The following is a 9871-nucleotide window of genomic DNA, read 5'->3' on the forward strand; positions in this document are numbered from 1 at the left end:
TCTGTATAAGAATAACAATATTGGTCAATTTTCAAAGAAAAAACAAACGAATTGATTTTATTTTCGCTAAATAAATTATCATGTACAATTTTCGATCAATCAAATAGCATTTTGAGTGTTTATTGTTAGAAAATTTATAATAAGTGTAAAAAACTATCCTTTCTCGATGTAAGGAAATAAACAATTTGTTTGCTTGCAATATTAAACACCATAAACACCGACGGCTCCACGAATACGCATTACAGCCGCAGAATGATCTCGCGTAATGAGACGTGGTGCAACAAAACCACCGTACCCTTTTTGATATTTGTAAAATATCCCGACGCCACTGAGTGGGGCCAATTCCGATGGTTCAATCAAATTTGAATCAATGAATGGAACTGTTGATTGTGCCATATCTTTGACCCATGATGTCGGTACAAATCGAACCGCATCCGTATCATCACTACCCATTGCTATCGATTGTGTTTGTAATTTTGTTGGAACATCACTGTGTTCCGTTGAAATCGTTGTACGATTTGTATTCAAGTTCATTTTCCATTCGCTGTCCGTAGTTAAATCCAGCTTTCCAGTGACCTCATCATAGTATGTAAAACGAACTTCAAGATAAACACTGCCAGCTGCAACACGAAACCGAACACCAGTCACAATTTCATCTCCTTTCGCTACAATTGTGTCCAGATTTAATATTCGATTATCGTAAGTCATGGTGAAGTAATCAGTATTTTCAACTACATTTGGATCGTTAATGGTGAAGTTGTTATTAGAAACTATGGATTTGGTATTCGGATCTAGCTCATTTTTTGGTAATAATGTTCGCTCGCTCGCTTCCAAATGTATTATGCCATTTTTCTTCATGATTCGTATACCCGAAATTACTCTGAAAATGAATGAAAGTTTTTTTTTCTTATTTCTTCTTTATCAAGGTAAGTTTATGTATTAAATTGAAATAAATCAGAATAAAATGATTTTCAATGAACACTGTGATTTGATGTTGGAAGAAATGAAGGTAAAAAAGATTAAGTAAGTACTTGTTCTCGGCGACATTTGAAATAACATCTCGCAAGCTAAAGTGACGATCCGATCTTGGGCCAGGCGCATCACAATAACAGAAACAATATCTACAGGTGGTGAGCCAAGACATAAATGGCTTCGCATCAAAGAAATCACACGGCAATTTCTCTTCTCCCAAAATTTTGCCAGATGCAAATTGTACGAAATTTATACGACGATTTATATCTAAATCATTCTCCTGAAATTATAGATTTTATTTGAGTTCAGTTTGTATTCATTTCAGTTTATTTGAGCCAAGGTTTGAAATCAAATAAAGAGCTGACTAAATCGGTTTTTAATTGCATTTAAATTACTTGAGTTCGACATTATTTTCTCTAAAAAATGCTTAAAGAAACTAAAAACAGTGATAACTTACATTAGGGCAAATAGAAAACATTGGTCCAAAATAGTCGCAGTCTCGTATTGTACCGAGGCATCTGGTTTTATTGTGATCTAAATAATTTGTGGCGCATAGTGTGCCTTCTTTACATCCGTAATTTTTGGTCGATTTAAAATCATCGCAGTATGGTGCGCAAGATCCGTCCGCGTTCATATTAATTTCATTGTCGACATAGCCTTGTATAAAGTTTGTTAATTGTGTGTACGATTCATTTGAGCTGAATTTGTCACAAGACCAAATGATTCGGCTCAAATTCCACATTAAATTCTCGGTCTGCAACGTAACATTCACATACTGTGAATTGAATGCAACACGATGATCTCGTGCAGTCTTGTGAAAATGTAAGAAATCCTAAAAATAGCCACACAATAAATAAAATAACGTTAGAATTTTATGAGAAAGTTCTATAACTGCCGCCCAACTTTATGAGCCATATAATAGTAATTGAATTCATTTTGAATAAAAACCTTTGCCGCTCCGGTCAGATATGAAAGTTGTAACATGACGTAAGCCTTTAAATGAAGAACGATGGTATTGAAGAAATATTTTTCCACCAATTTATAAACAGCAATCTGTGGTTCATCGATGTCAGTGCATGATTCTGATGTCTGTTTCAAATAAACCGTGAAAAAAACACACAAAAATCATATGTTACTATTTCGTTGGTGATAAGAGTGATGTGTTTTTGTTGTTGTTGGTCAATGTCAAAACATTACACGCTAAGGGTCATTATCAATTTGGATGTCTTACATTTTTTAGAAAGTCAAAATACACGTCCGTATTTGACGAATTCCACAATGTGTCCAATGAGTTTTGTAATATTGGTATCGCATCATCTGTCAACACTTCCAACATATTTGATGCATTCACTGTTGACCAATTAGCAAATTTTGACCAGTATTCTTCGATATCAGCATTGGATTGAATGACACTTGCAATCTCTGGCACATGATATGGATTTATTATATCAACCGGTGTACCTTTTTTCACTGTCGTTGCATTAAACGTTGGATAGAAACATTCGCTACCATTATACACATTATTTATTGCTGTAAAAAATTCACTATGTTTGACATAAATTTCATTTAAAGTCGTGTTTTTGTATTGACGCGTCCACAAATTATCTTCAAATTGGGTATAATTCCATCGTATCCTTCCCAGGATCGATATTGGATCGTCATATCCATTTACAGTAAATGCCAAAAATGCAATCACTATTCCACAAGTTACCGGTCGCATTTTCACTGATTTAATAATTGCGAACGACCTTAGAAATACGCATTTATTTTAAAACACGATGTCAGACAACGATGTAACGCACTTATTCACTCAACGAATATCTGTGTACGAATGATTTGTCGGAGAGCGAAGTAAATGACTTTTTTCCGTTTTCGTTGATTATACGTCACTCTTCGTTGTGGACATTCGAATGCGATATCAATTAACGAATGCTCTGAACAATTTTCAAATATAGTGCCGATAAGTTCAAAACAGCGTCAATTATTCAAAGATTCCTATCTTCTTTTTATGTATATCAATTAACAGCGTATAATGTTCAACGATTGATTATTTTTAATAGAAAAATAATATAAATAGCACTTTATCTCCGCACTTAGAACTTACTTTCTGAATCATTTGAATTAAGTGTCGCTATATATTGAAGATATTAGCCGAGAATAACATATTTTGTCATTTACTTTTAGATTGGACAAAAAATTGTTTTTCTCTCGATTACACAGATAATGTGTTGGACAAATATATCAACTAAATTCAGTTAACATTGATATTTTGTCTGATTCTTCTATCTTTACTGCCGGTCATCTTTCTCTATGCCAATTGAAAAAAACTTTTCCATTTTTTACGAACTGTGTTCTTTAGGATTTACGATGCAACTTCATTTAATGTTAGTGACCGGTTCGCGAATATTTCTATGCTTGCCTAAATACGCTAGGTAGCATAGATATCCCAAGCATAGCCGCAAACGCAACCGACGCATCGCCGTTCACTCTATATGAACAATACACATATTCGTTTATGCAGACGACCGTGCGCATACAATATAGCTCGAATCGAATGGCGACGGGTGCGTTGCGGCTTGCGTCTCCGCTATGCTTAGCATAGCTATCAGGCATAGAAATATGCGCGAACCGGTCACTGTTTAATGTACCATCTTTGGTTATTTATTACAGCCTTGAACTTCCAAAAAATATCATTTTATGAACTTCTGCATTCGAATTTAATAGACAGTATAAAGTTGTTAATCAATTTTTATTTACGAAATTTCGGACATAGTATTTTATAATTATTTTGCACATGAAGAAGGCTTATCAGCAAGTTTAGACATTATTTTGCGAACATATGTAGAAAAAGAGATAATGCAAAAATAAAAGTAGAGTAGTAGCAGGTCGATTTTCAAGTACCTTGGCTAAAATTTGATTGGACTAAATATCTCTTATTTTGTGAAACTTATCATTTATATCCAAAGTAATAAAAATTCTGAACAATCATTTCTAATCTAATAATTTGTGCAAGAAAGATCTCAAAATTAATCTCTTTAATATCAATTTTTGCTGCATAAAATGAGTATTCTTTCAATAAAGTGTACATTAAATCTAGTGACAGATTGAATGATGCCATATTGTAGAAAAATTGTGTATTTGAAAATGAATTGAAAATGTAAAAGTGTGGTTACCATCAATTTAGTCTGTTCCTTTTGAAGTTGAACAGCCGGTGGCTGTTCCTTTTGAAGTTTTGCTCATTATGCTTGGTTTCTTTGGATCGCTTGGACACTCGAAATAGGTTAACACGAATTTCTGAGTCTAAATGAGAAATTTTTATAAAAATCATGAATATAATACTGCATTTCAACGAATGAATACAAATCAGCGACTGTTCCTCTGAGGAGGAGGATCCTTCTTTTCAAGTGAGGAGGAAATTTTTTTGTACCAAAAAAAAATGAAAAACACATTATTCGTGATGAAAATAGCTTTTTGACTAAAAAAACTTTTGTTTTCCTCCTCACCGATTCTCCTCCTCTGAGGAACAATCCCTGATACAAATACATACAAGGTAATGTTCATTTTTCTTCAGTTTGAGTCTGATGAATGTTGTTTTACGTGGCTTGAACTCGAATTCTTGCCACCCTGAAAGCAGTTCGGTTCGTTTGTCAACAGCCATTGTCCAGTGTTGTTTATCCAACGATGTTGTAATGTAAAATGAAAATTTTTCGGTCATACGGATATGATCATTTCCAAGCAACATTCGCAACGAACCAATGTAGTAGGGTTGATTAAATTGCAACATAAGGCAAAGAGTATCTACATCCTGACTTGTAAATGTTTTTTCATCGTCGATGAACATTGCATGGCCTAAAATGCCCTCAATAACTATGACACCTAAATCGAATGAACATTTTGCAACGTTGAAGTGTGGCTTGAAAACCCCGTTTACCATTTCCACGTTTGGTTTTGAACGGAACATTGCTTGCAATCTAGCGACATCAAACGTCTCATGTGATTCGCTAAGAGTTCCAGTGCCAACTAATTTAATGTATCGGACTTGTTGCGGTGGAAAATACAAAGATTGCCAAGAGCGACAATAGTTTTTGGTGTAGTCAATCAGCCTTTCATATTCAACGCCATCAAGAGATGATTCAACGAAATACGAATATGAGCAATAGTTTTCATCCAATAATAAAATGCGAATGAAATTTATGGTATTGGGACGTCCAAGATCAACAATTATAGATGAACTTAGTTCCGTTCCACCAATATAATGATATGTGTAGTCTAAAATATGAAACGAAATATTTTATTTAATAAGTTTTTTTTCAACTGAAAATATTTTTTTTTTACTTAATTCGTGGGGAGGATGCGGAAAATCTTGTATTAAAAGAGCATCACCTTCACCGCAAATAATACTTGCACCTTGCTCGGTTGTTGCTACGTTCAAGTCAAAATATTCTATATCAAACGTTTCTTCCGAATCTAAATTTTTAAAGTCTTAAATTGTAACGAGTTCAAAAGAATTATATTCGAACGATAGATACATACATGTGCGAGGTGCGACAACACTTGTATTTTTAATAAACTCAATAAATTTCAAAAATGGATTTCTATCCAAAATGTTGGTCGGTAAAACGGTATTTTCCACTTCGTCTGAACTTATTAGAAGCCATCGTACTAATGAAAGTGCTTTCTAATTATTAAAAAAAAAAAAGAAATAAATTTTTTGAACATAATTTTTACTGAATGCACCTTGATCTTACTTTTACATTTTCAGTTGGATTATTTGCCAACCAATTCTGAACCGCTTTGAAAATGTTGATTTCAGATGCATAAAATGTATCGCGCTTCAATAAGGTGCTCAGACAATCATATGGCAAAGTTGTGAATGTGTCATGTTGCAATAGTTCGAAGGAATGACAGTCCATGGATTTTAAGCATTCGGTTTCTAATTTATCCAATGAGTGAAGCTTAGCTATGATTAGAGTTGAACAACAGTGGTCAATCGATGTGAGATACTTCGACAAGGCTCTTTCCAGTGATGGGAAATTGTGGAATCCGGTCAATTCGTATACATCGACGATGTCTTTTACTTCCATAGTTTTGAGAGAAATGCGTCCAGAATAAATATACTCAAAAATCTTTTGGAAAGCTTTCAACTGAACTGATAGAATGACCTCCTTCTTGGGTGCTTCATTAAAATTACCATTGAACATACTTTGAAAGTACTCACTCCGGGATGCCAAAAAACTTTTGTGAGCTTGTATTCTGGTGTTTTGAACAATGAGTGTCACATCGAATGGTTTTTTCATCATCTCCTCCTTTTCGTCTATGATTAGAAAAAATAATAATAAACTCCGAATTGAATGGTATTCCGTATTCAACATTTCAATGTCGGAAAACAACTGTACTCTTACCAGAAAAATCCAATTCACTAAATTGGACATCGTTAGCCGCCATTTTAATTTTTTTTTCAGAAATGTAGACTTGGTTTTTTTTAAAACTATTTAATAATATTCACAAACAGTGACAGAATATTGTTGTTTGCTTGTTATTTTTAAATTTGTGCACTTTTTTGTCGAGCTGTTTGCAATTGCGCAAAAGAATGAATATATTGTTCGAACAAATGATTGAATTTGTTCGGTTGGAGAGCTCTTGCGATGTACTGTGTACCGCTGTAATCAGTGTTTACAGCACCCTTTCAATGTGTCAACACTAAATGCTAATCAAAACGTTCACACTGTGTAAAATGTGACCAAAATTAATGTTGTATGAAACATTCAATTTGTGTGTATGAGTTCGACTGACGTCACTTGCATCAAGAAATGTGAGCGAACTGCACATTGTATTAAATGATTAAAAAAAATCTGTTCGAAATGTTCGTTTTTTTGAGAAACTCTTTTTTTTAATAGTAAATTTTTATTTGTCTATTTTATACCCACATTCGATTTTATAGTAATTTATTTATTTTTTGTAAGTTGAACGATATTCCACAATGTTTGAAGTGATGTCTGATTTAAATTTTAATACATACGATAACGAACGAAACCCTGTTCAACGACATATTTACATATTGAAGATGTGTGTATTTGTAATAGGGCTGCCCACGAACAGTTTGAGAACGTTCAAGAACATTAAAACTTTGGTTTCTGCTCGTTTGTGTTCGTTGTTCGATTGTTCGCGCGAATTTTGAATTTGTTGTTCACGCTCGTTCTTGTTTCAAATTCAAAGACGAACACAGAAGACCCGAACAGTTCGTGTTCGTGGAAAGCCCTAATTCGTAAAACTTTAGATTTCAAGATAAAATATATAAGTTGTACGAATATTTTTCATCAATTCAGTACCAAATTTGCACCTACAGAGTTTGGGTCGTTGTGATCAGTGAAAGATAAGTACAATGTTGCGCATTCTGACATTATTATTTCTATTACAACTCGGCAGGAGTGCCATGCCACAAGAAGGATCTAAACCAAATGGTGATAGTGTAAGTTTTTGTTTTAATTTCAAAAGACTTTTTGAGAAGAGAAAAAACGCTAGCTAGTTCAAATTGAAGAACAGTGTATTAAAGATATGAGATACCTAAAAAAATAAAATTGAAACTAATTGTGGGATGATAAAAAATAAACTAAATTAACATAAACGTCATCGCTTTTTTACGTGTTTTTTTTACTCATAAGTGAACAATTAAAAAAAAATTGACAATTTGATTTAAACGTGTGCACGCTCAAAAAAATCCAGAGGGGGAAACTTCAAAACCGGTTCATCAAACGATCGCTAAACAAACTTTCTGTTTTATATTTCAATTTCATTTTCAGTCAAGTTCGTATTGACCTTGTTTAAAAACCTTGTTTCTTTTAGATTTGTGCAAAAAATACGGCAGTGAATACGAATTGTCATTTTAGAAAAGGTAAGAATACAGATTTGCCAATTCAATTTGGTTGAATTTATGTGTTTTTGAAACCGTTGTATTTTTTGTTGTAAATTCTCAAAGAACAACGTAAACAGATACGCATAATATAATATTTTTTCTACCTATTTCTCTGTCTCTTCTGAAAAAGGGTTGCCGGAGCCATCGTTTCCAGATGATGGTAAATTGCGTTTGTTTGGCATGCGTTTTTGTCCATATTGCCATCGTCTACATCTCGTGTTGACTGCCAAGAACATATCATATAATTTTGCTTATATCAATCATGATGACAAGCCTGAATGGTATTTTAAATTGAATCCAAACGGTAAACTTCCGGCTTTGCAATTGATCAATGAACCAAATCAACCGTTTTTAATTGAATCAATGAGAATTGCCGAATATTTGGATGAAAAATATCCAGAAGTGAAATTGTATCCAGAGGATCCATTGGAAAAAGCACAAACAAAATCATGGATTGATCGTTTCAGTACATTTGAAGATGTTTACGGTCGTTTGGTCTATAAGAAAAACGAAGAAGATGTGCAGGATTCTTTGTTGAACCAAATTTACACTGAGATTGGACATTTCGAAGCCGAATTGAAAAAACGTGGAACAAAATACTTTGGCGGTGCCAAACCGTGTATTTTTGATTATGCGATTTGGCCACGGTTTGAACGACTCGGTATTCTTAGTGCGATCGTCGGAGAAAAATATAATTTTGATGAAAGATTCCCGAAATTGGTAAGAAATGTGGCTAACAAATTGTGATATTTAAAAAAAATCATAACTTTTCTTCCAACAGGCGCAATGGGTTCAGTTGATGAAAGAAGATTCGGCTGTTCAAAAGTTCTTTTTATCGACAGACGTTCATAAAAAATACGTTCAAAGTGTCCGAGACGGTCATCCGATTTTTAATTTTTTGGTCGAAGAATCTTAACGCAATACCAAAGCAGAATAGATTTTTCACTCTCGCATGAAATTTGATTGAATGTTTAAATTTAAATCGCAAGGAATATGTATGTTAAATTTGCTGTATGAAAAGGATATTTAACAATAAAATAGTATTCAACAATGAAAATCAATTGGATCATTAAAACTCACATTGAAGTCAATTTAAAAACACATTCTATTCAAAATAAGTATAAACAACAACATTTGACATTGTAAAAAACGATTCAATAAGATAAAAAAACGTTAAGGGTAAGGGAAAATATTCAAAAATGAATCGATATCTGGAGCCTGACCATTCTATTATCAGCATTCATCATTTCAAATCCTTGAATTTGAACCAATCTGATTGTCTCATGTAAAATCGCAGTCAGTCACCGTTTTTCCCAGGAGTAATCGAGGTGTAATCTATCATTAAGCCATTATTTCTACAATAATAAAATCGATTCAAACAATAACGCCACCATAAATGAGTTTGAAATTGTTTGGTGTTAGAAAATGATATCAAAATGATGACTCTTTATAATCACTTACACTCCTGCCACACCTCAACGTTTCGCTTATTTCACTGTTTATTGAATAAAAACAATACAAAAAAGTGGTGAACATCAAGAGGGGTGAGAAAACAATCACATTCATTCAATTCGGATCGAGACAATTTGGATCAAAGTTTAATTTCGTCATTAAACTAATTTCACAGACACTTCGATTCATCAATCAAATGCAATTATGTGATTGAAAACTTTCCCGCCGACTGGTGAATGACTAAACTTTTCACAGTTTGGACACAATAGACTGTTCCATACAATAAAAAACAATTTTGATTCACAAAAGGCATTTTATGAAACAATCCAATAAACAATTGCCTTTTGAATGGTCTCTCTGTTTTTTAAAAAGTGTTAAGAGTCCATGAAATTTTAATGAACCAATCGTTGGTTCGATTGACGGGAAAAAGTATTCCAATAAATAGGTGCTGCTGATGAATTCCACTTTAGTATTGTTTTAAAGGCTATCGAAAGTGTTTCCGAAGAAATTAGTGATGGAACCCCTAGGTACAAA

The 9871-nt window shown here is 33.4% G+C and overlaps 3 protein-coding genes across 4 annotated transcripts; 1 reads left to right on the top strand and 2 right to left on the bottom strand.

The window, feature by feature from the left end:
* Positions 1-24: 24 nt before the first annotated feature.
* Positions 25-2843, bottom strand: LOC116343553. The gene is made up of 5 exons (XM_031771680.1): positions 2204-2843; positions 1921-2061; positions 1430-1804; positions 1032-1252; positions 25-880 (listed from the first exon to the last, which is right to left on the bottom strand). Exons 1-5 carry the CDS (start codon positions 2690-2692, stop codon positions 202-204), a joined length of 1905 nt encoding a protein of 634 aa, XP_031627540.1. The 5' UTR covers positions 2693-2843; the 3' UTR covers positions 25-201.
* An 871-nt stretch (positions 2844-3714) lies between these two features.
* On the bottom strand, positions 3715-6682 carry LOC116343903 (BTB/POZ domain-containing protein 9-like). 2 transcript variants are annotated; one of them, XM_031772220.1, is made up of 7 exons: positions 6375-6682; positions 6176-6286; positions 5721-6049; positions 5506-5650; positions 5308-5439; positions 4520-5241; positions 3715-4272 (listed from the first exon to the last, which is right to left on the bottom strand). In XM_031772220.1, exons 1-7 carry the CDS (start codon positions 6415-6417, stop codon positions 4153-4155), a joined length of 1602 nt encoding a protein of 533 aa, XP_031628080.1. In that variant the 5' UTR covers positions 6418-6682; the 3' UTR covers positions 3715-4152. The 2 variants fall into 2 exon arrangements, with proteins under 2 accessions (XP_031628080.1, XP_031628079.1); XM_031772219.1 differs by having other exon boundaries at positions 5721-6286.
* Positions 6683-7167: 485 nt separating this feature from the next.
* Positions 7168-8942, top strand: LOC116344085 (pyrimidodiazepine synthase-like). The gene is made up of 4 exons (XM_031772477.1): positions 7168-7441; positions 7816-7864; positions 8016-8605; positions 8667-8942. The coding sequence occupies exons 1-4, from the start codon at positions 7355-7357 to the stop codon at positions 8799-8801; spliced, it is 861 nt and encodes a 286-aa protein (XP_031628337.1). The 5' UTR covers positions 7168-7354; the 3' UTR covers positions 8802-8942.
* Positions 8943-9871: the final 929 nt, after the last annotated feature.

Source organism: Contarinia nasturtii, unplaced genomic scaffold (assembly GCF_009176525.2).
Source record: "Contarinia nasturtii isolate CC-2019 unplaced genomic scaffold, AAFC_CNas_1.1 Cnas_scaffold_1037, whole genome shotgun sequence".
Taxonomy (NCBI): domain Eukaryota; kingdom Metazoa; phylum Arthropoda; class Insecta; order Diptera; family Cecidomyiidae; genus Contarinia; species Contarinia nasturtii.

Bases quoted from the DNA above. Each gene is read 5' to 3' on its own strand.
- LOC116343553 (XM_031771680.1), bottom strand. From the start codon at position 2,692: ATGCGACCGGTAACTTGTGGAATAGTGATTGCATTTTTGGCATTTACT. The intron at 1,805-1,920 runs GTTTTTATTCAA...GGCTATTTTTAG, and splicing joins ATCTGACCGGAGCGGCAAAG to GATTTCTTACATTTTCACAA. The intron at 1,253-1,429 runs GTAAGTTATCAC...CTATAATTTCAG, and splicing joins TGTTTTCTATTTGCCCTAAT to GAGAATGATTTAGATATAAA.
- LOC116343903 (XM_031772219.1), bottom strand. From the start codon at position 6,417: ATGGCGGCTAACGATGTCCAATTTAGTGAATTGGATTTTTCTG. The intron at 6,287-6,374 runs GTAAGAGTACAG...TTCTAATCATAG, and splicing joins TAGTGAATTGGATTTTTCTG to ACGAAAAGGAGGAGATGATG. The intron at 4,273-4,519 runs GTATGTATTTGT...TTTCTCATTTAG, and splicing joins AGAAAAATGAACATTACCTT to ACTCAGAAATTCGTGTTAAC.
- LOC116344085 (XM_031772477.1), top strand. From the start codon at position 7,355: ATGTTGCGCATTCTGACATTATTATTTCTATTACAACTCGGCAGGAGT. The intron at 7,865-8,015 runs GTAAGAATACAG...CTTCTGAAAAAG, and splicing joins GAATTGTCATTTTAGAAAAG to GGTTGCCGGAGCCATCGTTT. The intron at 8,606-8,666 runs GTAAGAAATGTG...TTCTTCCAACAG, and splicing joins ATGAAAGATTCCCGAAATTG to GCGCAATGGGTTCAGTTGAT.